At 62.5% G+C, this 26,692-nt stretch overlaps 2 protein-coding genes across 2 annotated transcripts in view; both read right to left on the minus strand.

Annotated features, from left to right (window-relative positions):
- Window positions 1-300: 300 nt before the first annotated feature.
- Window positions 301-1,623, minus strand: UTF1 (undifferentiated embryonic cell transcription factor 1). The gene is made up of 2 exons (XM_026448241.2): window positions 1,024-1,623; window positions 301-890 (listed from the first exon to the last, which is right to left on the minus strand). Exons 1-2 carry the CDS (start codon window positions 1,571-1,573, stop codon window positions 415-417), a joined length of 1,026 nt encoding a protein of 341 aa, XP_026304026.1. The 5' UTR covers window positions 1,574-1,623; the 3' UTR covers window positions 301-414.
- Window positions 1,624-4,245: 2,622 nt separating this feature from the next.
- The window catches only part of KNDC1 (kinase non-catalytic C-lobe domain containing 1), a 57,679-nt gene continuing 35,232 nt past the window's right edge, over window positions 4,246-26,692 (minus strand). The window contains exons 13-30 of the mRNA XM_023185843.2: window positions 26,457-26,619; window positions 25,690-26,378; window positions 25,372-25,516; window positions 24,500-24,585; window positions 23,143-23,525; window positions 18,398-18,491; window positions 18,223-18,320; window positions 17,827-18,041; window positions 16,086-16,199; window positions 15,249-15,396; window positions 14,960-15,139; window positions 14,020-14,226; window positions 13,263-13,345; window positions 12,868-13,018; window positions 8,099-8,221; window positions 7,962-8,021; window positions 6,937-7,094; window positions 4,246-4,627 (exon numbers count right to left, since the gene is read on the minus strand). Coding sequence (XP_023041611.2) covers window positions 4,396-4,627; window positions 6,937-7,094; window positions 7,962-8,021; window positions 8,099-8,221; window positions 12,868-13,018; window positions 13,263-13,345; window positions 14,020-14,226; window positions 14,960-15,139; window positions 15,249-15,396; window positions 16,086-16,199; window positions 17,827-18,041; window positions 18,223-18,320; window positions 18,398-18,491; window positions 23,143-23,525; window positions 24,500-24,585; window positions 25,372-25,516; window positions 25,690-26,378; window positions 26,457-26,619 — 3,329 coding nt within the window. The 3' untranslated portion in view covers window positions 4,246-4,395. The remainder of the gene's footprint in view (window positions 4,628-6,936; window positions 7,095-7,961; window positions 8,022-8,098; window positions 8,222-12,867; window positions 13,019-13,262; window positions 13,346-14,019; window positions 14,227-14,959; window positions 15,140-15,248; window positions 15,397-16,085; window positions 16,200-17,826; window positions 18,042-18,222; window positions 18,321-18,397; window positions 18,492-23,142; window positions 23,526-24,499; window positions 24,586-25,371; window positions 25,517-25,689; window positions 26,379-26,456; window positions 26,620-26,692) is intronic.

Raw genomic sequence — 26,692 nt, forward strand, 5'->3', positions numbered from 1 at the left:
CCCCTCCGTTTTACTCAGTGGGGATCCCCAGGAGGGGCAGGGAGAGTCTGGTGTGGCCCTGATAAGCGGGTGTGTAACCAGGACCCGGCAGAAAGCACCACACCCACCTCCCTCGAGCCTGGAGTCCTGAGCCTACATCTGGATGTGCCCCACGGAGCTCTGTCCACACCTCAGGAGCGGGTGGGAGCCCCTCTCTGTGATGAGAGCGTTGCAACCCTGACCCGACCTTTGCAGCCCCAGCGCTTCCGGGCGCCACTCCCTCCCCGCCTCGAGACCCGCACTCCTACACAGCCCGGAGACTAGGAAAACAATCTTTTTATTGAACGTACCCAGGAGCGGGGGTGGGAAGGCAGCAGGAGGGATCAGGGCGGAGGGGCCTCGGCCTGGAGAGGGGAGGCTGGCCGCAGCCGGGACTCACTGGCATGGGTCCCTGAGGACCCCTCGCTCGGCGGCCGCGCTGCCCAGAATGAAGCCCACGGCCAGGGACACTGTCTGGTCGAAGGCGCCGCGCAGCTGCTCCACGTGCTGGTTCAAGGTCAGCAGCTGGTCGCGCAGCGGGCCCAGGATGTTCGCGATGTCGCCCAGGTGCCCCAGGGTCTGCAGCAGGGCGGTGTTCAGCGACGGGGGCGCGGCCGGAGGGTGCGCGCAGTCCTCGGGGCGGCTGGGCGGCGAGTCGGGGTCTTCACGGGCCGGGGACGGCGGCGGGGACCCCGGGCCGCGGACGGGTGTGCGGTCCTCGGGGATGCAGGCGGCGAGGGCGGTTGGGGCGGGGGCTGGCGGGGATCTGGGGGCCCGGGAGGTGTCCGCAGACTTCGGCGGGGACGGGCTGAAGCGGAGCGTCCAGGCGGGGTCCGCGTCGGGGTCGCGGGCAGTGGGCAGCGGAGTGGCGTCTGGGATCGCGGAGAGGGCGGTCGGGCGGGGATTCGGGGGGCGCGCCCGCCCCTCCCCCGCAGCCCTCGGCCGCCCCCGGTCCTTCCGGAGCCCTCTGCCCCATCCGGCCCCCGAGCCCCCCCACCCGCTTACCTGGTTCGGCCGGAGCTGGCGCGTGCGCGCTGGGGGCCGGGCGGCGGCCGCGCTGGGGGCGCCCGGACCCGGGGGAGCGGCGGCGAGGCCGTTTGCGCCCGTTGTCGCCCAGCAGCCCCATGAGCTTTCGGATCTGCTCGTCGAAGGGCCCGGGCGGCTGGCCGTGCGCCTCGCGAAACTTGTCCTTGAGAAACTTGTAGCGGCGGCGACACTGCGCGGGGGTGCGGCGCACCTGCTGCCGGGCCAGCGCGGCCGACACGCGGCGGCAGATGGGCAGGGCCTGGCGGCGGTCCAGGAGCAGCGCGCGCCACACGGCCGGTTGCAGCAGCGTCCCCAGCAGCAGCTCCGTCTCCTGGGCGCTCCAGGGCGTGCGCTGCGCCGAGCCCGGGGACACTGGCAACCCCAGTTCCCCCAGCGCACTGGGCGAGGCGGGCCTCCGAGGCGGGGTCCCCGGGACGTCTCCGGGCGGCCGCGGCTCGGGGTCGGGGCTGGCGGGCGACGGCGGCGCGGGGGGCGCGAGCGGGGGCGGCCTGCGGGGCCGCAGCAGCATCCCTGGGCCGGGGCGCGACGCGCGAAGATGGAGAGGGGGTCGGACGCCGCCCGGGCCGCCCACACGCGTTCTGAGCATCCGGCGCCGCCGTCCAGCCGTCCGAGCCGGGTCTACACGACCCTCCCACCGCCTCCGCCCCGCCCAGCGCGCCCCGCCCCGCCCGCCCGCCGGGTCCTAAGGGGTCCGTCCTGGCGCCGCGGCCGGGAAGACAGAGCAAAGCCTGGCTTCGGTCGGAAACAGAGTCCCCAGTGGTTCTGTCCTTAACGGAGGTGCTGCGATGCCCGAGCCCCGTTCGTTTTTAGCCTGTGCCGAGCCTCCCCCCGCCCCCTGTCGAGGTGTGTGCGGAGCCCCTCCCGCTCCGGAAGGCGCTGGCGCCCCCTTGTCCGGACCCCAGTACTGCCCCCCCGCCCCCCGGGTTCAGCACCTGCACGCCAGGGGTCCCGAGGACTGGGTGGAAGGAGAAGCCACGCCAGCCGCGGGAATGGGTGTCGGAGTTCACGGGCTCTGCAGAAGGAACTTTTATTTATTTATTTATTTATTTTTATTTTATTTTTTTTTGAGACGGAGTCTTGCTCTGTTGCCCAGGCTGGAGTGCAGTGGCCGGATCTCAGCTCACTGCAAGCTCCGCCTCCCGGGTTTACACCATTCTCCTGCCTCAGCCTCCCGAGTAGCTGGGACTACAGGCGCCGCCACCTCGCCCGGTTAGTTTTTTGTATTTTTAGTAGAGACGGGGATTCACCGTGTTAGCCAGGATGGTCTCGATCTCCTGACCTCGTGATCCGCCCGTCTCGGCCTCCCAAAGTGCTGGGATTACAGGCTTGAGCCACCGCGCCCGGCCGAGGGCGTCCTTTTTGTTAATGGAGGGGCGAGCCTGGATGTGCGAGCATGGTTTCCAGAGTCTGTTCTTTTAGGCTGTTTGCAGTCCTCACCAGAAGCGAGTGTTTCCTGCCCCGGTGGGTACGTTGTCTTGTTTGCACGGCCTGGGAGTTTTGGGGGCAGCTTTTCTCCTGGCAGGGCCTGAGTTGTGACACACGTCTGGCAGACCCAGGCCTTTCTCTGCAACATCAGAGGGTGTCGCTGTGGACCGGCAGGTCGGTTTTCAGTCCTGGGCCGAGCACCTCGCGCACCTGGAGTCCTTGTGAGCGCCTGTAAGGGGCCTTCGTGTGGCCATGAAGGAAACCAGCTCGACCTGCAGAGGTCACCTTGGGAACCCACAGAGTGGCCACACAGCAGCAGCTGGTAGAAAGGACTTTATTCAGAAATTGGTGCCAGGACAGGAGGAAGCCATGCGGACAGCCAGCTGAAGCCTGAGCCCAGTGCTCCCCTGAGGTCAGTGCTGACCGCTGGAATGTTGATTTGCACTGGGCACTATCTTTGTTAAATACAAAATCTGAAAATGCGGGCGTGGGTCTGCAGAACATAATCCTCATAGAAAAGCCTAAAAAAAGTGAACTGCATTTCGTGGCCAGGACGCCGACTTCCTCTCATGTTGCATCGAACCAGGGCCCGGATGTCTCCGGTGAATTTATGTGGGAAAACACGTCTTGACATTAAAAATGCAGCGGTTTGTTACAAGTCAGTTTTCCTAGAAATGCCACTAGCTGGCTGCTCTAAAGAATGGCTAATTCTAAAACTCAAAAGCACAACCCTGCGTCTTGTGGTGATTGGCACCGCGAGAGCCACACTGAGCTGGGGCGGTGCCCGGGGCTCTGGCCCCCAGCTGCAGAGGCCAGTGTGGATCTGACCGTGCGGGTCTCCCACGGCCCTGGTCGGGGACTCCACACCAGCTGCCCGGGGTCCGAGAACCTGGGCAAGGGCTCGGAGCCATGGAGGCAGCGCACTTCCTGTCTCCTCTGGCGAAGCGTGAGTGCGTGGCGAGCTGTGGAGGCAGCGCTGCGGGCGTACATGCATGGCTGCTGGAGGTGGTGGGCAGCGGTGGCCCCGGGGCACGAGATGGGTGGGGGCACTCTCAGGGACCGGGACCCTCGCCGCAGAGCCTCTGCCTTGGATCTGCTATGAGTGTCCTTTCCAGGAAGCGGGGCCTTTGTCTGGGTGCGGCTGCCTCACCAAGGGCTGTTCTAAGCTGGGGGGCTCTGGGCCCTTGGGGAGCAGACCCAGCCCAAGGTGCCTGCTCCAGCAGCAGGCCTCGGGCACCTGGGGGTCTGGGCTGGGGAGGAGGGCCACCGGGCAGGGGAGGGGGACGGGGGTTCTGGGTCTGGGTTGTGGAGGGTGAACCCAGGCAGGGTCTCGGACAGGAGGTCTCGGAGACCCTGGGAGCTGTAGTTGCCGTGCCGCTCAGAGGTCAGCTTTGGTCCTCCGTTGCTCAGCCCACTGAGGCTGGCTCAGAAACCTGCTTAGGGAGGAGCTGCTCTGAAGCCTGTTGAGTCGGCGGTGGGGGCTGTTGCTGTTTTGTGGGGGCGTCGCTGAGAGCTGGGTAAGGGCCACTTATCTGTGTATGAGAGGCGCGGACAGAGGCACGGACAGGGGCGTGGACAGAGGCGCGGACAGAGGCGCAGACAGGCACAAAACTCCTGGGAAGTTGTCTTTCATTTTCATTTTTAAATTTAGCTTTTTAATTTCAGCAGAAACACGCAAACCTCCAAGACTCTTGTGCCCGTCCTGGCTCCGTCTGCTGGGAGGAGACCAGCTCTGATTGTCCCTATGGGGTCCCCGAGTCTCCACCTCCCTCCCTGTCCAGCTCCCCAGGGCTTGGGGGCAAAGGGGCCTGGATAACGGCCGGGCCTGAGACGTGGCTTCTGCCTCCCGGCCCGCCCCCCGCAGTTGGGTTTGGATTTGGAATTCCACACCAGGCCCAAGCTCGGCTACTGGAATGTGGCCTTCATCCTCCGTAGCTTGTCCTGGATCTTCCGTGAGTGCTTCTCGCTGGAGACCTGATGGAAGTTGGCCCTGCTGTCTGCAGCCAGCGTGGAAATGTCCGCACCGCTGAAGCGGGCAATCCTCTGCCTGAGGTGCGACTGGAGCTTGGGGTCGGGGCTGAAGGTGTAGGGGTTCTCCTGGAATGCGTGCACCTGGCTCACCACCTTCGCGATGTTCCTTCCGTTGGGGAAAGAAGAGACGTTAGTTTGCACAGGGCCGGGGCGCAGCTTCCATGTGGAGGGAGTCCCCCCACGTTCTCAGGAATCATTTGAACTAAACCTTTTCACCGTGTGAACACTGAAGGGCGTGTTTTCTGTATTTATTGGTGAGGCCGAACCTCACGTCACTGCTCAGACCTTTCCGTCTAACTGTCCATCCATCCACGTTTCAGTCCACACACACTTATGGAAACCCCACAGGGTCAGGCTTGTCCGTGCCAAGCGTCCCAAGAGGAGTCAAGCCCAGTCGGCCGCAGGGGCTGCAGCTGAGAGGACGAGGCAGGCAGGGAACTCTCTGCCGCCGTGCGGAGCGTCCACATCTGGAAACCGCCGTGGCCGGGGCCAGGGCCGGGTTCCCGGGAGAGCTGGCTGTTGAGTGACCAGCTACCATGGGATATCACGGAGACAACCGGCCCGTCAGGAACAGGAGCCCTCGGCCGGGCCTGGGAACGCTGGTGCCACAGACAGACGCCCTCTCCTGATTTTGGATGGAAACGCCGCACGCCCAGTGTGAGGGACAAAGAAAGGGATGTCCATCACGTCAAAGAAAGGGCAAGCCTGGATGTGCGTGTGCACGCGCACACGCACGTGCACACGCACATACACGGACACCGGGAAGAGCACGCCTGGTTGGGCTCTAAGAGGCACGAGGATGCTGGGACGGGCAGATCTGGAGGCGCCCACATAGGCACGTGGATGCTATGAAGAGCAAGCGCCAGTCTTGGCTTGTTTTCTTTCCTGATTGCGCATCACTTTACGTTTTGTTTTTTATTTTGAGATGGAGTCTCGCCCTGTCACCCAGGCTGGAGTGCAGTGGCGTGATTTCTACTCACTGCAAGCTCCACCTCCCGGGTTCACACCATTCTCCTGCCTCAGCCTCCTGAGTAGCTGGGACCACAGGCGCCTGCCACCACACCCGGCTAATTTTTTTTATTTTTAGTAGAGATGGGGTTTCACCGTGATAGCCAGGATGGTCTTGATCTCCTGATCGCTCGCCTCAGCCTCCCAGAGGGCTGGGATTACAGGCATGAGCCACCGCGCCGGCCTTTTTTTTTTTTTTAAAGACACTGTTTCACTCGTCACCCAGGCTGGAGTGCAGTGGTGTGATCTCAGCTCACTGCAGCCTCTGCCTCTCGGGTTCAAGTGATTCTCCTGCCTCAGCCTTTTGAGTAGCTGGGATTACAGATACCAGCTACCACACCTGGCTAATTTTTAGTATTTTTAGTAGACACAGGGTTTCACCATGTTGGCCAGGCTGGTCTTGAACTCCTGATCTCAGGTGATCTGTCCTCCTCGGTCTCCCAAAGTGTTAGGGTTATAGGCGTGAGCCACCACACCCGGTCTACTGAGGGTTACAGGTGTGAGCCACCCAGCCCAGCCTACCTTAAGTCTTTAACTTCTCTTTTGCTGACTTGGGTTTTCTGATCTCTTACAATGAGCATACACTTATGGCATATTGTAAACGTTTTTCGATTGGTGCCTATCTAAGAAGGGGACCTTCACTTGTCAGGTTGGGGATCCATGGGCACCTGGTGCACTGGGCATTGCTCCCCAAGTGGGGCCGTCTACCGTGGAGGAGGGTGGAGCTGCCGTGGCCTGAGCAGCCTCCACCTGACCGTGTGTGGACAACGGCGGGCGACGAGAAGAGACGGGACGGTGGGAGATTGCGTCTTGAGGGAGAGGGTGAGGCTTGGGGCTGTGGGCACCTGAAGGCCACTGGACACAGGCCTGGGCCTCCAAGGAGAGGCTGGCCCATGTCCCTTACCACGTGGAAGAGCCTGCGTGGCCTGGGACGTGAGCCTTGTGGGTCATGGTGGTGGGTTTTACAGCCAGCCCCAGTCTATGCCTCCCAGGTGGTTGGTCCCAGGTGCTGGGCAGGTGGACGGCAGGCCCCAGGCTGAGGATGGATCCTGGGTCCACGTGCACGTCTCTAGGGAGAGGGGTCTGAGGGGGAGCAGGGACACTGTGGCACCCAGGGGTCAGGGCAGGTTGCTGCCGGGTAGTCTCTGCTGCAGAGACCCTCAGGGTGGGGTGGGAAGTGTGCCTGGGTTGCAACGCAGGGGTCCCTAGGGACCACGGGGAGTGTTTTGGGGCCATGGACGGCAAGAGTGCAGGAAATCTCTAAATTTGCAGAGAAGAAGGTGGCTGGAGGTTATCTTGGGTAAAGGGAGGTCTGAGGCTGTGAGTGCCAAGTGAGGGGCAAGGTACCCAGGCTTCTGAAAAACAGGGACAGGAAGAGAGGTACCACCTGAGCCTGCCCCTCCTCACCTGAGCTTGCTCCACCTGTGGGCCCCGTTGGTCATGGTGAAGCCGCCTGTCTCCAGCTGCTGGATGTGCATGGCCAGGAGGTGGGCCGAGGGCAGGGTGGGCTGTGCCCGGAAGCGCCGCCCTTCCATCAGACACAGGCTGTCGCTCTTCAGGAAGACCTGGTGGTCCAGCCGGGGCGTGGGCCAGGGAGAGACAGGGCGTGGTCAGTGCAGGAGCCTCGCCGGGGCCAGTGCAGCCCAACCAGGCACAGCTGGTCCTGTGTTCTCCACACACGGGGTCTACCTGGCTGTCTGAATTAGCTTCCAGTCCTGAATGTGCGTGGATGGTTGGACTTGGCTCACACCTGCAGGGTCTTAAGCTTGCACGGCCCTGACAGCCGCTGGGAGGCTTTGCGCCTCCTGCTACTGAAATGGTGAGTCCCTGTCTTTGCTCTCTGCTGGACTCCAGGAAAGTGCCACGTGACCCAGCTACCCAGCTTCTTCCCTAAATGAGACCCTGGCCAGTGCAGGGCCCGCATCTGTGTGTCCAGCAAGGACAGGCAGGAGCCCTCCCACCTGCGGACAGCTGTGGCTGGGACCTGAGGCCGAGCTCTGAGACCCAGGACGGGACAGGCTCTGGCTGCTGTGGGGCTCGTCTGTGTCATTCTGGGGGATGCCCCCTTGCTTCCAGCGGCACTTCCTTGTTCATTATCTCACGAGGCCACCCCTGCTGTCCTGGGGGAGATCCAGGTTGGTCAAGCTCAGGCCCCAGCCACAGACCTCAGTTCTGTCCTTGGGCACCTGTGCTCTGTGGGAGGCACTCAGACCAGCAAGTCCCCGTGGCTGAGCAGGGGGGACACCTTTGCACAGGTGGCAGCAGAGGCCCTGCCGGGAGATGACTCCTGGGCCTCAGTGAGGCCACCCCGGCTGGGCCACCTGCACACACTCAGTGGTGCCCGCGTCTGGGTGCGGCAGACTCTGCAGAGCAGGTCGTTTAGGAGGGGGCCTCGGTGGACAAAAGCCGCAGGCCACGTAAAGTGCTGGTACCTCCACAGCTTTCAGCTCCTCCATGATCTCTGCTATCTTTGCAGGCAGAATTCTCCAGGCCTGAAATGAAAGCACGGGTGAGACTCCTGCGGCTGTGCGGGTGCCCACCCCCGCCTCGGGGCCCGAGGGGGACGCACGGGGGACTGCCTCACGGCCAGGTGCTCCAGCCCACTCAGGATCTGCATGGCTGTCGCGAAGTTTCTCTGCTCATAGCAAGATTTTGCAATCAGCAAAAATTTGGACAGCAAGTTCACCTGCAGCTGCAATGAGAAAATGAGACATTCAGCGTCTTCTGGTTTAAGATGAACAAAGAGAATATTTGAGAACCTGTTAAAATCACCCAGCGCCAAGACAGAAGAGTGTGTGCTGCATCACATGTGTGGAAAGGAAGCGGCCGTGTGGACGCAGGTGAGCGGTGGCCGTGGCCGTGGGGGGGCTGGGCTGGCAGGATGGGGTGGGCATGACTTGAAACAAAACAAAATAAAAGCAATGCCTGATACATGGAAAGATTTGAAAAGAAGTCCACCCTCCCTTCTCAAAAGCAAGATTGTGCCAGGACGCACCTCCCCAGGCAGCTTCAGGACTGGAGAAGGCGTCCCCACCCAGGGAGAGGCCGCTGTCATGTCCACAGGCAGATGGGGAGCCACAGGCAGTTCCTTCCCACCCCCCCAACCCTCCACGCTGAGCCCGTGGCAGGAGTGTTTGGGTGCAGTCCCTGGGGGGTGCCTGAGTGTCCCCCCTCCTCCGGGGCTCTGGCTGGCGGTGATGACCCGGCCGGCTTTGGTCCTGGCTGTGATGACCTGGCTGGCTTTGGTGGGAACAATCATCGGTGGTGAATGCCCCACCCAGCAGGATTCGTATTCTGAGCTGTCCCGAGGGGCTGCGTTCTCGGATCCACTTTTAGGGCTTCAAGATTCTGGAGAACTCAGCTGACCCCTCCTGTTGGAGCTGCCTGTCCCTGAGGAGTCACCTTGGCCTGGGCCGTCCTTCGGTGGAAACCAAGGCTGCACAGTCCAGCTGGATGCCGTCCCCTGGCTCAACTCCTTTTTTTTTTTGAGACGGAGTCTCGCTCTGTGGCCCAGGCTGGAGTGCAGTGGCGCGATCCCGGCTCAGTGCAGCCTCCGCCTCCTGGGTTCAAGTGATTCTCCTGCCTCAGCTTCCCAAGTAGCTGGGACTACAGGCGCCGCCACCACGCCCAGCTAATTTTGTATATTTAGTAGAGACGGGGTTTCCCCATGTTGGTCAGGCTGGTGTGGAACTCCTGACCTCGTGATATTCCTGTCTTAGCCTCCCAAAGTGCTGGGATTACAGGCGTGATAATTTTTGCATTTTTATTAGAGATGGGGTTTCACCATGTTGGCCGGGCTGGTCTTGAACTCTTGACCTTGTGATCCACCCGCTTCAGCCTCCCAGAGTGCTGGGATTACAGATGTGAGCCACCGTGCCGGCCCCCGGGCTCGACTCGTCTGCAGGGACCCTGTGCAGCTGAAGACGCCTGAGACGATCCTGGGCTCGCCCTGACTGCGGCCCCAGCTCTCCTGCCTGAGTGCCTTGAGAGGGGCTTGAGAAGTATTTACCGGATACACTTTCTATGCTGACGTCTCAGTCTGTCTCTTCATCGGTTTAAATAGATGCAAAGTGTGTAATTTTGAGATAAAACTGTTTCAGCACCCTTTTTCATTTTTGTCTTAACCTTTTGATTTTTAATTGTAGGAAGCACGTAGAGGATTTACCCTTGTAGCCTTTTCTAAGTGCGCGGGTCAGCCGTGTTACTACGTCCACGTTGAGCAACAGATCTCTGCGACGTTCCATTGTCCCAAACAGAAACTTGGTCCCCGTTCAGCATGAGCTCCCTGCCCCCACTCCCAACCCCCGGCACCTGCCCTGCTGCTTTGTCTCCAGGAATCCGGCACTTCCAGGTGCCTCGTGTACGTGGAGCCGTACGGTGTCCGGGCTTCATGACTGGCTCATTTCCCTGAGCCTGAGTCCCTGCCGCAGGTGTCAGAATTTCCTTCCTGTTAAGGCCAAGTAAACTCTCAAGATACGAAGAGGCCACATTTTCTTTATCTGTTCTTCCCTCCATGGACATGGGGGTGCCTCCACTTCTTGGCTATGGTGTTCCATACTTTTAAACAAATCTGAAGAAACCAAAGCCCTATTTTGCTTTCAAATTCCCCAATCTTATATTTTGTCTTTTTAAGATAGGGTCTCGCACCGTCGCCTAGGCTGCCATGGTGACTTCAGCTCACTGCAACCTCTACCTCCGGGGCTCCAGTGATCCTCCCACCTCAGCCTCCCGAGGAGCTGGGATTCTAAGTGTGCGCCACCAGCCTGGATACTTTTTTATATTTTCAGTGGAGACGGGGTTTCGCTGTGTTGTCCAGTCTGGTCTCAACTCCTGGGCTCAAGCGATCTGCCCTCCTCAGTCTCCCAAAGGGCTGGGGTTACAGGCATCAGCCGCCGCGACCGGCCTGCATTTTCTTAAGGTGAGAAATTTTACGCTGCTTTTTCCTGCGCTTCTGTCTCCACCTCGCCTCCCTCCGGACGTCGTCTAAACGGAGCCACCGAGACATTGTCTGAACGGAAACACTGATCCTCCGTTTTCTTAAGGTGAGAAATTTTACTCTGTTTCTTCCTGCCCTTGTCTCCACCTGGTCTCCCTCCAGGCATCGTCAGAATCCCCGAGCGCTTTTACTGACCACTGCTGCCCTCTGTGCCAGATTCTGTATTTTAACAATTTTCTGGAATCCTGAATTTACAAATAGGAAGCTCAGTGTCCTGGAACATTCCGACAGCCCAGCCATTGATACACAATACGTCAAGACATCGTGTATCTAACACTCGTTAGACGGGTGAGTGTGGTCTAACACACGAGTGGGTCTCCGGCGAGGTCTGTCCGCTCCCACGTGGAGGTGAGGGGCCTGTCCTGAGTGATCCACGGCTCCCTTTTGCTAACGGGGATGTGGCAGGAGTGCCGAGCTCTGTCCCGGCCACGCTGGGCGCCGGCAGCCCTGGGTGTGAGCCTGCACAACTCCTGCCCACCCCACAGACCTGGACACGGGCACGTGACCAGGCGAGCAGCCTCCTGGAGACCCTCAGGCAGGGCCCCGCAGGCTCGAGCTGGGCCTCAGGCTGGGAGGGGCGGTCCTCCACCCGCTGGGGCAGCTCGGGGTGAGGGTGCGCCCAGGACGCTGCGGGTTGGCCGGGTGTCGGCCAGCTGTCCTTGTGCTCATCCTCACGAAGCCTGGCCACGCGGGCTGTGTGTGAAGGCTCTGGTTTAGGGAAATCACATTTTGATGTCCCTCATGGTCCCACTGGGAAAACCGTGGATCAGAGCAAACGGGCAACCAGGCTCCCTGTTCCCATGTCCCGTGCTGGTGTGCCCTGGTAGTAAGTCCCCAAAGCTGGAAAATTCTCCCCAAGGGAGGAGAGAAGGCGGCGCCTCTGCCTTCCTTTACAGGCCCCGGAGTTGCCTGTGGCGTTGGAGGGGCGTGAAGGAATAATAGGAAGGGAAGCTCTGTCTACCGTGGAGGTGGCTTTGCCGCCTGGCAGGGAGGTACTGCACCTTGGTGGACTGTGAGCAGCTCCCGGTTCCCCCAGAGCCTTCGGCCCACTCTGGGACAGCAGCAGGGACAGCAGTGATGGGGTTCATGGCCGGGAGTCCTGTTCCTTGGGCCCAAGTTTGCTTTCAGAGAGCTCTGACCTAGGAGGGGGTGGGTGTCCACCCGTGGGCCGAGGCTGCCACTTCCCTGCTGTGGGGGAGGGGCCCTGTCATCCTGAGTCTTCCCCAGCCCACGACAGCCAAGCCCCAGCTGAGCTCAGGTGTGAGGAGATCAGAGGCCTCTGTCATAGGGTGTCTGTCCGCTGGGTGAAGGTGCAGACCCCCGGGGCTGGGGGACTCTGACCTCCTGAGAACCTGTGGACCCTGATGCCTCCTGGGCAGGTGGGCCACGTGAGGGATGAGCTGGTCAAGGCAGGTGACTCTCAGGGCCGCACAGGGCCCTGCCTGACAGCAGGTGGGGCAGGTCAGGCGAGGAGCCCTCAGTCCAGCCCAAGGCCCACAGGACCTAGAAGAGGCGGAGACTGGGCCCTGGCGCTGGAGCTTGACCTTGACCTTGGTCCGACCACGGAGCTGATTTGTTCCACAGACTGAGAACCCACAATGACCTTCCGGCCGGGAGGAGCCCCGGGTGGCGTCACAAACACCAGCCCAGGGGCCAGGCTCAGGCACGGAGGGGATGGGGCCCCGGGGTGGGGTGGGGTGCTGTGGCAGAGCCCAGTGCTGGGGGTGGTGCATGAGGGACCTGTGTGGTGAGCACAGGTAGGGGTAGTAGGAGTGGTGGGTGCAGCTTGCCCTGGGTCTCCAGGTGGCCCACAGCGGAGGATCACCCACCACTGAGGGGAGCCATCTGTGGCTGCAGATAGGGACAAGGCTGGAGACGTGGCTGGGCACATGGAGATGTGGCTGTGGGCGTGGCTGGGCACGTGGACATGTGACCGTGGACGTGGCTGGGCATGTGGACATGTGACTGGGCATGGCTGGGCACGTGGACATGTGACCGTGGACGTGGCTGGGCACGTGGAGATGTGACTGGGCATGGCTGGGCACGTGGAGATGTGACTGTGGACGTGGCTGGGCACGTGGAGATGTGGCTGTGGACGTGGCTGTGGATGTGACTCTGGACGTGGGAGGCATTGCTGGGGGAGAGCTGGGAGTGCAGCTGACCCCCTTGCCCCCTGTGCCCTGCTCCCCTCAGCCTTAGGTCCGGTGTGGCTCCGAGGGACATGGAGTTGGGTTCACTGCATTGAGAGAGGATTCAGGCCATGGCCTTAACAGGAGGCACTGCCACCCCCGGGCAGGTGGGTCCCACACCCCGTGTTGGCCTCGGAACTATAGGGTGCCCACCTTGGAGGTGTGGCTGGTCACAATCTCTGCAGCCACCCAGGTGCTGACGTCATCCGCGTTTCTTAGAAGCTGTAACAGATACTTGTCCTGAACGTAATTGGGCAGAAATAAGCTGCAGGTTTTGGCCGAAAGAGACTCAGAAGAGCTGGCTCTGGAAGAGAAATGTGGCCCCGTCACCCCGGAAGATGTACAGGTGGCCCTGCCCGGCCCTGGGGCTGCTGGTGCAGAGTGTGCTGGGGTCGGGCCCCGAGGCTGCTCCGACGGGCAGACACCACTCTCTTGCGTCTCCAGAGACAACAGGCATCTCCTACTGGTCAGGAGCGTCCATGAGACTCTTACAGGGAGCCCCTGAGACCCTCCACCGCCGCTCCCAGCCAAGGGCCCCGGACGCTCACTTGGGGATGGCGGTGCTCTTGTCCATGACGCCCAGGGCCCGTGAGTTCAGGAAGTGGACCGGGTGGCACTTTTGAAACAACTCCTGCCCAGACCATGGAAACAAGGTTCAGGCTTCCATCCCTTAGGGCCTTGTGGCCAAGGCAGGGTCCCAGGGAGCCAGGGAGGGTGGGGGTTTTCTGGGGGCCATCTCTGCAATCCCAGGTTCAGTGCCCACCCAACAGTCCACAGGGCTCCCCATGTGCTTGGCCCCCAGGGGCTCATGGCGTCCAGGGCAGCCCTCATGACAGCAGGTGGGTCACTAGGTTGGCATCACTGCTACGTGATGTGGGGTCCCGGGATGGCAGGGACCTGGGAAGAGGCCACCTGAGGACTGGCTGGGGTGGTGGCAGAGATGCTGGGCAGGGCCCTGGCAGCTGGGTGGGGGCACAAGGAACTGGGTTGGTCCAGCTCTGGCAGAGGGGCTGAGGGGAGAGACTCAGCACCCCATATGGCCCTCAGGGCGTCCTCTAGTGCCTGTGAGGCCAGAGTGCTGGGCAGAGGCAGGACAAGCCCCAGCGGGCAGTGGTCTGGAGAGGAGGACTCACAGCTGCCTGGACCTGTGCACCTGATCGCCACCCCCAACCTGTGCACTCGGCAGCTGCCCCTTCTCTGCCCGTCTGTTCCTCTGGGAAGCAGCTGCTGAGGGCCCTGTGGGCGCCGAGTGTCTCCGGGCCCCGACTCGCAGGTGGCCGGGGCACGGATCCTTGTCCTCCTCACCTGCTGTAGCAGCGTGAGCTGGCTGAAGAGCTGGTGAGTGCTGTACTCGGTCAGGAAGTACGGCCCCTTCTCGCTGGTCTTGGCGCAGGGGCCGTAGAAGTCCTCGAGGAAGCAGGGCTTGGGCAGGGCCGCGGCGATGGTGTAGGGACGCTCCTTGTGCGGCGGCAGCACCAGCCCGTTGCCTCGGGGCAGCCTCCAGGGGAAGCTCTGCAGGGCAGGCCAGGCACTGAGGGGCCCAAGCTCCGTGTCCCCTCCAGGTCAGGGGTCCAGGGAGGCAGGGCGGGGTGAGGACCAGGTCAGGTCCAAGTCCAGGACTCCTCAGACTGGCCCAGCCAGAGACAGAGAGCAGCCTGCCCACCCACAGCTGTGCTGGCACAAGGATGCCTGTCCTGGTCACCTCAGCAGGTCCCCCAGGGGCAGGATGCTGAGGTTTAATGGAAAGGGCATTTATCTCCCCACACTGGCTGCTTCCACCTTAGTCTCTGGCCCGAGGGTCAGAAGGTTGGGGTCAGTCACAGCAGGACCTCCTCACCTGAGCACCCGGGACAGGGCAGGAGGTGCCAGCCCAGCAGGGCTGCCTGTGAGCGGGAACATGGAGGGTATATGTGAATGTGCACGTGTGGATGTGAGGCTGCATGCATGTATGTGTGCATGTGTGAAGGTGCACACGTGTGTGCATGTGTGGATTATGTGAGTGCGTGTGTGCATGTGGATGTGTGAAGGTGCGTGTGTGTGGATTGTGTGAGTGCACGCAGGTGTGCCCGTGTGGATGTGTGTGATGTGCACAGGTATGTGCACACAGGTGTATGTGCACACGTCTTTATGTATGCATGTATATGGGTGTGCCCATGTGCACGTGTGTGTGTGTGTGTGTGTGTGCTCAGCTCAGGGAGCCACATCCGCCTGTCCACGGAGGCCCTCCCCTGAGAAAGGACCCCACCTTCCTGGAGATGCCGTCCTCTGAGAGCCTCTTACAGAGGGCGTTGAAGGGTCTGGCATCCTCCTCGGCCTCCCTGGGGTTCTCCAGGTCTGTGCTGCGAGGGCTGCCCTCGGCCCGCCGGTCCATGCCCACCTCCAGGAGGCCCAGCAGGTGCTTGGCAGAGCCGTCCAGGGGTAGGATCTAGGCAGAAGCACGGTGGTGGTGGGGTCACTGCCACCTTCTGGAGGAGGGTGGCACCTCCCGCTGTGGGAGCCCAGGGTGCGTCTTCCCAGCTCGGCGCCACAGTCACCTTGGAGGAGATGAAGTCCTCCAGCTTCCCCAGCAGCCCGCTGTTCCGAGTGAAGTCCACGGTGTAGCAGTCCTCCACCCAGGCCTGCAGGACGCAGAGGCTCCGCCTGTAGATCTTGGTGAAGGTCGAGGTGGGGTCCTGGTGGGCCCTGGAGACGCGGGGGAGCTGCTGAACTGCCAGGATGTGGGAGTCGGGGGCAGAGGCCCAGGGGCTGCGTGCGGTTCTCCCGGAGAGGCAGTGTGGGACCAGGCTCCATGAGTGCAGGGGGGTTAGGGGGCTGGGGGTCTTCTGTGGGTCCCTCCCCCGAGGCAGGCTGGCTGGCTGATGGCCTAAGGTGTCCAGCCTGGGCATGTGGGGGCAAGGGGGTGCATGGCATGTCCTGGGGGGGCATCAGGTCAGCCCAGAGAGGCAGAGCCCCTCCCCCCCTCGGCCTACCACCCCTCTCCTGACCCCAGCTGCTGGCCATGGGTACAGAGGGAGGCTGGGGGCCGGCAGGACCCTCTGCTTGGTGCTCCCCGTTCCCCCCAACTGACCTTCTAGCTCTCACTGCCTGCCCACCTGCCCACCTGCCCTCCGCTTCCCTCCCGGGCCAGCAGGAAGAGACCCCGACTCCTCCCCCAGATCCCCCCCCAGAGCTCCCAGGTGCCCAGGCCACTGCCCTCCTGCCCCAGCTGCTTTCTCAGCATCCCTGTGTGTCCCCACCTCCAGCCAGACTTCCCTGGCCCCTCACCCCCTTGGGTCGGCAGGGACCACCTCGTTCTTCATGGGGGCTAAACCAGGGGCGCCCCCCCTGCCCCGGGGAAGCTCCGGCGGGAGCGGAGCTGTGGAGCGCGGTACCTGGCCAGCGTGCTGTTGATGCGGTCGAGGAGGAAGTGCAGGAAGTCCTGGGGTGTGCAGAAGTAGCGGAAGGTGTAGAGGAACTGCTGCACGTAGCCCTCCAGGAAGGCGTCGCTGTGGGGCAGGACGGGGTGGCAGTGAGGCGGCCGGGTGGCCTCACCCCAGGGCTCGGCTAGTATTCTGGGGGTGTGATGGCATGTGGGTGTGCGCGTTCTCTCTGTGTATCACTGTCAGGAGAATCTCCGGAGAAATTAAAGGGGAGACATGGATAACAATTCCCAACTACTTCCAGCACCAGGGCCTTTTTTTTTTTTTGGCAGAGTTTCGCTCTTGTCACCCAGGCTGGAGTGCAGTGGCACGATCTCGGCTCACGACAATCTCCTCCTCCCGGGTTCAAGCAATTATCCTACCTCAGGCTCCCAAGTAGCTGGGACTACAGGCACACGCCACCATGCCCGGCTAATTTTTGTATTTTAGTAGAGACGGGTTTCACCATGTTTCCCAGGTTGGTCTCAAACTCCTGACCTCAGGTGATCCACCTGCCTCGGCCTCCCAAAGTGCTGGGATGACAGGCGTGAGCCACCGTGCCCAGCTGAACACCAGGGGCCTTTCTGAACGCGGCCTGTGCGGGACTTTGGTGTCTCCACTTGCAGGACCCGTTAGCTCTGGAAGCTGAGGGAGCCGGTGCCTCGGGACTGGGCGCAGTGCTGCACGCTCAGAGGTTCTGGGTCTTCACTGGATGAAACTGGGCCACCCTCAGGAGACACTGGCCAGGGCCCTGCATGCGGGTCTGGGACTGTCCTGGGAGCCCAGCGGCCACGGTCAGGAAGCCGAGGTCCAACAAGGCCGCCTCCCACACTGGAGGAGTCTCAGGCAGGAGACGGCGTGGCCCTGGAACAAGGGGCCTGGTCACCTGCTCACCTGGGGGCCAAGGACACGGGTGGCCACAGCTCAGGCCAGGCCCTACACAGCTCCAGCCCCAGGCTGCCCTGCAAAGGTGATGCCCACCAGGTCCACAGAGCAGAGAAGCCCCTCATGACCACATGCACGGTCAGGAGACGCTCCTTTCATGGAAGCACAGTGCTCACACTTACACCATACAAGCCACAAACTCCACAACCAGACACACATACCACACATGTGCACACAAACCACACAGAACTCCACAACCAGACACGCCCACTACACACATGCACACACACACTACACCCCCCCACACACACTGCCCCACACCACAGATCACACACGTGCACACATGCCACACTATACCCACCACACACACCACACTATACCCCACACTGTCCCTGGAGCCAGTGTGCACACGGAGCGGGGGTTTGCAGAAACACCCAGCCTCGCCCGTCCCTGGAGCTCATTACCGCGGGTGTTCTGACCCGGTGAGTTGGATGGAGTCCAGGCCACATTGCTGAGCTGCCCGTGTGTGTTATTTTTGGAAGCCGTTCCGTGAGTTAATTATGTAGGGCGGGTTCCCCAGCACCTCCAGGGACCACCAGGCGCACCCTGAGACCCGGTGTCCAGGCCCACAGGCGGCGGAGGCCACTCTGGCCAGGGGCTCTGCAAAGCTGCCGGCGGCATCTAGTGCACGTTGGCCTAAACCCCAATTAAACATTTTTCTAAACTAAAAAGTGCAAACAGCCTAGCTGAGGGGCAAGGGCACGCTCCCCACCTCTCTTCAGCACCCACGGCTACGTCTCCTTTCGGGGTGAGCTTTCTCCCGACGCACCTGGAGTACAGGTAGGCCATGAGCCCCAGCGGTGTGCCGGCCTGCAGGATTCGGGCCTTCTGCCGGCCGCCCGGGTGCTTGTTGACGTTGTAGAAGATGAGTGAGGAGGACTCGTCCAGGGGGCTGAAGTCCAGCGTGTCGCAGGGCGCGGCTGCGATGTTCACGATCACCGGGAGGGCGCAGGGCTCCAGGCCCCAGCGCTCCGCATACAGGACCTGCCGGCGGGACACAGGCACTCGGTCGCTCCGCCCCTCGCCCCAGGGCTTCCTGCCGTTGGACCCTCAAATCAGGGCCCCTTTTATGACCTCACACGGACAGATTTGCCGTGTCTGACAGTGGGAGGCCCGTCTGAAGCTACTGCCTTCTGGAGCAGAGCGGGGCCCGGAGCCCACTTGCCTGCAGATACTTCTTGACCAAGCTGAGGAACTGCACCCTGGATTTCATTTCTTCCAGCTGCCCTTTCAGCTTGGACAGCATGGTCTTGACGTCGGACCCTGTGGGCAGAGCAGAGTGGGCGGGGGCCGGGCTGCCTGCGGCCGGGGTCTCGGACCTGTGCCCACGTGGGCTTTACCTTTGTTCCTCTTTTCCTTCTGTAAGAGTTTCTGGTAGAACTTGAGGGTCTTGCGGTAGTTTCTTTTCTCCATCATGAGCTGCTGTTCCAGCTCCTGGGGACGAAACACAGCGTCTAAGCCCCAGGCAGCCCCAACACACGTCAGCCACATCCAGGGCCAGGCCCTACCCCGTTGGGGCCTCCCTGGCCTTGGAGACCAGCTGCAGGGTAGGGTCCCATGGAGACAGAGGCCCACTCAGCCAGCGAGGCCGGCCCGGCCTGGGCAGTGTGGTCTGCGGGACCCTCGGCAGTCCCCAGGCTCACAGGGCAGTGCCCATTTGGGGCTGGCTGCCCCCTGCGTCCCTCACCCACAGTCAGGCCCTTGTGGGGGATGCTCAGGGGACTGCCGTGTGACTACCAGCTTGGGTCCTCAGGGGAACCAGACCCCATGCAAATCAGCACCAGGCCCTCCTGCCCAAGCAGGCAGGGCTGTGCCACCTCTGGACACCCAAGTGCATGTTGCAGGCTGGGTTGGGGGTGGCAGCGTGACCTCCCCGGCGTGCATCCCGTGTGTCTTCAGGTGTCTGCCTTTTTATTTGTTAATTTAACTTAATTTCTTTTTTTTTTTTTTTTTTTGAGACAGAGTCTTGCTCTATGGCCCAGGCTGGAGTGCAGTGGCCGGATCTCGGCTCACTGCAAGCTCTGCCTCCCGGGTTCACGCCATTCTCCTGCCTCAGCCTCCCAATTAGCTGGAACTACAGGCACCGCCACCTCGCCCAGCTAATTTTTTTGGGTATTTTTTAGTAGAGACGGGGTTTCACCGTGTTAGCCAGGATGGTCTCGATCTCCTGACCTCGTGATCCAGAGACGGAGTTTTTGTCTTGTTCCAGGTTGGAGTGCAATGGCGCAATCTCAGTTCACCGAAACCTCTGCCTCCCAGGTTCAATTGATTCTCCTGCCTCAGCCTCCCGAGTAGCGGGGATTACAGGCACCCACAACCACGCCTGGCTAATTTTGTATTTTCAGTAGAGACGAGGTTTCTCCACGTCAGTCAGGATGGTCTCAAACTCCTGACCTCAGGTGATCCACTGCCTCAGCCTCCCAGAGTGCAGTGCTGGGATTACAGGTGTGAGCCACTGTGCTCAGCCGTTTTTAATTTTTATTGACTTTTTAATTTAATTTATTTTGAGACGAGGTCTTGCTCTGTCACTCAGGCTGGAGTGCAGTGGCCTGATTCGCTCTGTTGCCCAGGTGGGAGTGCAACCTCCAGCTCCCTGGGTTCAAGCAGTTCTCCCATCTCAGCCTCCCAAAGTGCTGGGATTACAGGCATGAGCCACTGCACCAGCCTTGTCTTTCTTTTAAACTTAAGCCCAACGATACGGATTCCAGCTGGCCTGTGCACATGAGTCCCTGAAAACCCTCCTCCCGGGAACCCACTGGCTGTGCATTGCGGTGTGTTGGGCAGTGGCCGCAGGGTTTGCCCCAGCCCTTGGCTGCTGTGTAGTGTAAGCGTGAGTGTGAATGTGACTGCACGCCTGGGGCGATTCTCCTGAACCTGCCCAGAGTCTGAGTTATTGCCTAGAAGGTGGAGCCGGGGACCTCATCCCCAGGGCTGTCTCCGTGGGGGAAGCAGCACTGAGGCCAGGCGGACAGGTCCTGACTGCAGGAGCCGGGAGCGAGGCTGCCGGGCTCTGCTTCCTGCACAGACACCAGCTGGGGCTGAGCCTCCTGGGACGGGACTACATTCAGGGAGAGGGTGCCCCGTTGTCCCAGGATGCCTCCCACGCCTGGCCAGGCAGCCCCTCATCTGAGCACTCACTCTGTCCTGCGGGGCAGGCTCATGGGTGCAGTGGCTGGAGGAGGGGTGCCCTGAGGATGGGCTGCCAGGTCAGTGACCCCAGAGACTGCCCTTCCCTCCAGGGGTACAGAGGCAGATACAGCCTCCTCCTGCACCCACGGGGCTTGGCCCAGTACTGAGGAGGGTGGTGATTCTGGTGGGGGGGGGTCTGGGAAGCCTTGGGGGTCCATGGGAGCTGGGCCTTGAGCAGCAGGTCTTCAGGGGGACTGTGAGGTGCCACGGGGCAGGGGCACCTGGCTGGGGGCAGAGGCGAGAGGCGCGGCAGCCCTTGGCCCACAGCCTCCCGTGAGGGGTTCAGGAGGCGACCGCCCCGAGGGGCTCATCCGCGAGCCCGTCCACCAGGCTTCCTTTTGTGAAGTGCAGTTGGCTGAGATCCACCCCCTTGCCTCGTCAGCCGCCAGTGACTCCGCTTTGTTGATAGTGTTTTTGAATGTTTTTTGCAAAATAAAAAAATGCAGACAACATTTCTGTGTAACTACTTGAATCCGCTCTATCTGGTGATTCCATGGAGACGGGGTCCCTGTGCCGTCTTCTCCCGTGCACAGGTTCAGCAGCGGCAGCGGGGGTGTCACGGAGGGCCAGGCTCCCGGCTACGGCGGTGTGGGCCGTGGTCCCAGCTGCGTAAAGACCAGGCCCTCTGCAGAACCTCGGCCACTAAGCCAGGTTCCCCAAGCCCTTTGGATCCCGCTGCCACCCCGCCAAGTGCAGCCCCGCCTCCCACACCGGGCTGCAGGTTGCCTGTGGCTGCCTAAAGTGCGATGAAATTAAAATATCAGGTCCTCGGTCACGTGAGCCATGTTTCCAGAGTTCAGTAGCCACACATGGCTGTTGGCTACCCCGTGGACAGCGTCTAGAACATTCCATCACCAAGGAAGGGACCTGCTGGGCTGGGCAGGTTGAGGTTGGTAAATGCAGGTATCCCCACAGAGTTGTGTTCTGCTGCCGGGGCACCTGGTCCTGGCTTCTGAGGACGGTGGTGGCCACGTCCCCCATGGCCTGCACCACAGGGCCTTCGTCCAGGCCCGGGAGGTCACCCGTGCCAGGCTCCATCCAGCCCCCTCACCCCTGTCCATTTGCAGAGATGCTGATGTCGAGAAAATCTCCCGGGAAAGGTCTGTGTACCCCGAGGCATCCGAGAACCCGGAGGTGGGTGCCTGCGAGCCCGGATGCCCACCCGGCTGGAGCGCAGCTCACGCAGACTCGTCTCGGGGCGGCACCTCCACAGCCTCCGTTCACAGTCAGACTCGACGTCCGTTGGGGCGTCCCTCATGCGGGAACCACAGGCAGACTCCTTGAGAAGGACGGTCTTGACTGATTTTAATAAATCTACGGGAACTAAAATCCACATTACACACAGGGCGGTGAGGAGGGACACATGAGGCCAGGCTTCACCAGTGCAGACAGATGGGGGAGGAACCCACACCAGTGCTGTTCACCCCGACTCTGGGAGACGCGGATGCCGGCTCCACGGCCCCAGGGCACACGGCTGGCGCTGGCAGGTGGGGGTCAGCGCTGAAAGGAGGAAACGCCAACCCACCAGCTGCTCCGGCCGCCCCAGAGAACGGCCCTGGCTGCACTGTGCGTGTTCGGGGCTGCAGACGTGAACATCTGTCTCCAGGTGGTTTTTGCCCTTGCTGTGTTTCTGAGCCTCCTGTTTTGACACACACAGTAGTTCCTCCAAGAGAAACGTGAAGCTGTGGCCACAGGCTGGACGCTGTGCATTTGGGGCCGAGTCCTCCCTGCTGGACACTGGACGTTTAGGGTTCTGAGTGCTCCTCAGGACGCTGGGCGTTTGGGGGCCGAGTTCTCCCTGCTGGACTCCGTGCGTTTCGGGGCCAAGTGCTCCCTGGGGGACGCCGTGCGTTTGGGGGCCAGGTCGTTTGGTGTCTGCTGGGCAGGCCGCCCTTTTCTCTCCACAGCCCCAGGGGAGGCCTGTGTCCTCGGAGCCCCCTCAGGCCGTGTGGGGTGTCCGAGGTGCAGAGGCTGTAGCACCATGCGGGTCTGTCACGCGGCCCAGAAGCTGAAATAAAGTGAACGCTTCACAGAGCTTCACCCCGTCCCCTCACCTGCCCTGAAGAGACGCCGGCTCATGTTCTGGACCGAGTCATAAAGTGGAGGCTGGGAGGCGGCAGGAGATGAGCAAGTAGGAGCCCCAGGAAGGGCTCTGATGCCCAGAGGCTGGGGGAGGCTTCCCACTGCGGCTCGGGGCTCGAGGCAGATGGTGGTGGAGAGGTTCCTGGAGCTGATGGCCGCTGGGCCCCTCCTGTCATCTACCCTGGAGTCCTGGGGCTCTGGAGGCTGCAGCCCCAGTCGGGGCTCTGGGTCACCGGCCCTGCCTTGAGTCCAGAGCTCTGCGGGCCTCTCCTGCACCCAGGACTCCCCGGTCTAAGACCTCTCCCTGCTGGCCAGGGCGGAGTTGTAGCTGCTCCTGACCCAGGATGGCACTGCTGGCCAGAAAGCCCAGGCCAGTCTGCAGTGACCAGGCCCAGCCTGGACTTGCTGGGCAGGCGTTTCTGGTGTTTTCTTTCACCGCAGAGTGAGGCTGCCCAAGGGCCCGGAGACTGTGCCTGCCTACGGGAGACACGGCCAGACGCAACCGGGTCATGAGCATGGAGGGGCCTCCTGTGAACCCATCGCCCTGGCAACCATGAGAGAAAAGCCCTTCCGTGCCCCCAGACCTGGAGCCACCGGGAGCACCCGTGCAGACGAGCCTGTGCCCAGACGTGGAGCTCAGCCCGGGGAGGGGGCCTTGACCATCTTGACGGCCACGGGGTGGGGGCGCCAGGACCAGTGTCATCCTGGTAGGGGCTCTGGGTACACGGTGCCATCTGTCACCTGCAGTGACCGGGAAGCTCTGCTGGAAGGAGGATCCCTGCACCACCCTGCAGTGCCGAGGCCTGGGACTCACCGGGCTCTGGGCGTCAGGCAGGGCCCCGTCCACCTGCTGCCGCTCCAGGTCCTTCACGTAGTTGTGGACGTCGGCCCCGAAGCAGTCGGCCTCGTAGAAGGCACTGCACCAGCCGGGGCTGCAGCTCTGGAATCCGGCTGGGCCAGGGGACATGGCCGGGCCGCCCCCCTTGGACCTGGCCAGTCGGGTCACTGCCTCCGCATCCGAGGCCCCGCCAGCTGGCCGTCTGTCCTCGCCAACTTCAGGCTGCTGCACTCTCTCGGCTTTTACGGACCTCTGAGGCCGAAACCCCACCTCAAAGTTTCCCCGGGAGAGTGCCTCTGAGTCCACATCCGACACCAAGGTCCTGCTGCTCGTCCTGGCCATGGCTGGCTTCTCTTTTCCTTGAGAGAAAGAGACACGGGTTACGTGGATAGCGGCTCCTGTGGGCGGAGCCCGGGCAGGCTTTAATGGGAGGCTGGTGGTGCCTGCGTGCCCAACGCCCTTCTCTCTTGCACCCACTACGGGCGCCCCCGAGGCACTGCCACCTCCCAGTGCAGGGGAGATGCTGGGACCCTGAACTGCCGCACGGGGCCGGGTTACAGCAAGAGGCCTCTCCCCAGATGGAGCCCCTCTCTAGGCCCTCACTGGTTCCAAACTTACTCGCCCTGGGGTGGGGCCGGGCCCTGTCCTCGCTGGCTCCACTATCAGGGCTGTGTCCCTCTGCCCCTCACACTCCTCTTTTCTTCTGGAATTTAAAAAGTGGTCCCCAGCTCTGTCCCTGGCTTTCCTGCCCTCCAGGAGTGCACAGGCCTCATGCCCCAGTCTGCCTGCCTGGTCTCCGACTTGTTGAAATAGGAGCTGGATCCATCACCAAACCTGGCTATGACCATGGACAGCCTGAGGGTGACCACCGCCACCACCTTGTCCCTAACACCAAGCCTGCTGGCCGGACGCTAGGACTTCCCCAGCCCGGCGTTCATGTGCCTTGGGAGCCCGGGGCTAACGAGCCAGGAGCCCAGCCCCAGGGTCTTTTGGCAGCTGCTTCTGCCTTGTTACCAAAGCCCCGGGCTCACAGGCTCGCCTCTGCTTGGAGAGGGGATCTCACCTGGCTCCTGGCGGCTCCCACTGTCCCAGTGACTGGTGACAGAGGACCCCCCACCTCCAAGGCCCCGGGTTCCTGCTCACTCCCAGGAGAGGACGGCCTTTGGCTGGGGCACCCCTGGGGCAAAGGCAGTGCCACCAGAGCCACGCAGTCCGAGGCTGCCAGGACCCCAGGGTGCCCCTTGAATTGCAGAGCACAGAGGAGGAGCCTGCAGAGCACAGAGGTGGAGCCTGCCCTGCAGAGCTCCTGCCGTGGGGCCTGCCCAGCACTTACCCAGGTGGTGCAGCGAGGGCTTCCTGCTGGACGGGGAGCGGGGGCTCCGGCTGCCCTCGAGCTGTGACCCAGCGTCCTCAACCGTGCTGACGGCAAGAATGCAGGTCAGGTGGCCGTCCCCACGTCTCCACCCCTGCCCACTGGGAGGAGGCTTCAGTCTCCACTGGGCCAGGCCCACAGGCCCACACGGCCATGTGGAGCCCTCACAGGAGGCAGCAGGAGCTCACCCTCCTGGTCACTAAGGGGCACAGCAGCCAAAGGGGTCCCTGGATCATTCACTGCTTGGGGTCCCTGGGGGGCTCTGGAGCAGCCTCTCAGGGCTGCGGGGCCTGGGAGGCCGGGGCTGGGGTGGGTGCACTTGCTCACAGCTGTGAGTTTACGCCACACACAGGAGCAGGAGCTGCCCAGGCTGCCAGCACCACATGGAGCTGTGAGCAAGGCAATGTGGAGTGGCTGCTGCCCCACCCAACACGGCTCATTGCTGGGCCCTGCGGGGTCTGGGGCCGTCTGTTTGGGGGTCTCCTCTCCTCCTTGGGGCCCTCACACTGGTCCCTCTGAGCAGGGAGCCCCGTGGCCACCCCTGCCCAGGCCCCCTGCAGCCTCCCGGAGAGCCCCTGCCTCATATTCCCTGCAGCCCCTTTCCTCCTCCAGAAGAAATCCAGGCCCGACGGGAAAGCTGTGGGTCGGCGCCGGGCCCGGGAGGGGCTGCTGGGACCCCCCACCCAACTCCACCAAGGGTGGCCCCCTGGAGACGGCAGCCAGACAGAAGCCGAGGGTTGGGAGGGGAGGGCTGGGCCGGGTCGGGGCGGCAGAGCCCGAGCACAGTGGGCGTCCAGGAGGGGCGGGGATGCAGGGCCCACCTGGGCACCCACCTTGGGGAGGGCGACGCCTGCCCGTTCACCACTCTAAAGAGGTTCTGCAGCAACTTCTCATCCCAGTACAGGTCACAGAACTTCTCAGAAATGGCGCCACAGAAAGTGGCAAAGGTGAGATCTTTCAAGGCGAAGATGTACTCTCCTGGTTTTGCAGAACGATGGAGACAAGTGAGATGGTGGCAAGGCTGCTTGTCTGGATTCCTCGTGGCTGATCTCGGCTGTGGGGCTGGGGGGCGGGCGTGGGGCGGCCCTGAGTCCCCTGTGGGGCTCTCCCTGGCCCAGGCCTCCTCTGGGGCATCTGCAGCCCCCACGTACCCATGATCAGAGCCTCCAGTCCATTGTCCAGGTAGCCATCGAAGGCAAATTCCTCCTGGATGAGGCGCGTGGCCTCCTGTAGCGACGGGCAGGCCATCCTCCCTGGGAGTGGCGAGGCGTCCACGCAGGGCAGACAAAGCCTCCGGTCTGCGGGCCGTGGCCTCTCTGCGACACTGTCTGGGCTCTGGTCATCACGTTCCCCGGCAGGGGTGGCCCTGGGGCCCTCTGGGTCCTGGCCCGGGCGCTCAGTGGCCTTGCTTCGAGGAGGCTTGGGCGGGTGGCGTGGGCCGTGGTGGGCTGCGGTGGGCCCCAGGGTGTCGGGCCTGAGACCCCCAGAAGTGACTCCAGGTGGGGCCTGCCCCGATGGCCCTGGCTTTTCAGGCAGCACAGATGCCTTCATGGGCGGGGTGGGGACTGGAGATCCGGGAGCTGCCGATGAGGCCTCCTCTGGCTGGTTTGCTGGGGCCCGGGGTAGAGGGCAGGGGCAGCCCTGGGCGGGGTCACGTTGCGCTGACTCCCCAGGAGGCTCTGGGGCTGCTCCCTGTGACCCCGGACCAGGCGCCGGCCCGTCAGGCGTCTTCAGGCTGGGGGACCCGGCGAGGGCCTCTGGGGAGAGCTTCTCCTCACCGTCTCCCTCCCTCTGGCTGCCCCTCTCCTGGGACGACTCCTGGGCCAAGGCAGGCTGGTCCCTAAGGGAGGCGCGGAGCTCAGGGGGGGCTGCCCGTGCGCGGGACCCAGCAGCTCCCGGGTGTGGGGACGAAGCTCACCTGGCCATGACCGCGTCCTGCGCGAGGACGATGGGCTTGAAGTGCGTGGCCTCGGAGGTGAGCGCTGCAGGCAGCTGGGTGGATTCTTCACGGCAGGGGCGCTGGCCGGGCACCGGCCCTGGCACAGCCACAAGCCTGGTGTCGCCGTTCACCGGCAGGAAGCCTGGGGACCCAGGGGGCTGAGGGTGCGGGCGGAGTGGCCCCGGCACGTGCCACACCACCGGCTCATCCCACGC

Source organism: Piliocolobus tephrosceles, chromosome 9 (assembly GCF_002776525.5).
Source record: "Piliocolobus tephrosceles isolate RC106 chromosome 9, ASM277652v3, whole genome shotgun sequence".
Taxonomy (NCBI): domain Eukaryota; kingdom Metazoa; phylum Chordata; class Mammalia; order Primates; family Cercopithecidae; genus Piliocolobus; species Piliocolobus tephrosceles.

Bases quoted from the DNA above. Each gene is read 5' to 3' on its own strand.
- UTF1 (XM_026448241.2), bottom strand. From the start codon at position 1,573: ATGCTGCTGCGGCCCCGCAGGCCGCCCCCGCTCGCGCCCCCCGCGCCG. The intron at 891-1,023 runs GTAAGCGGGTGG...CCGCGATCCCAG, and splicing joins GCCAGCTCCGGCCGAACCAG to ACGCCACTCCGCTGCCCACT.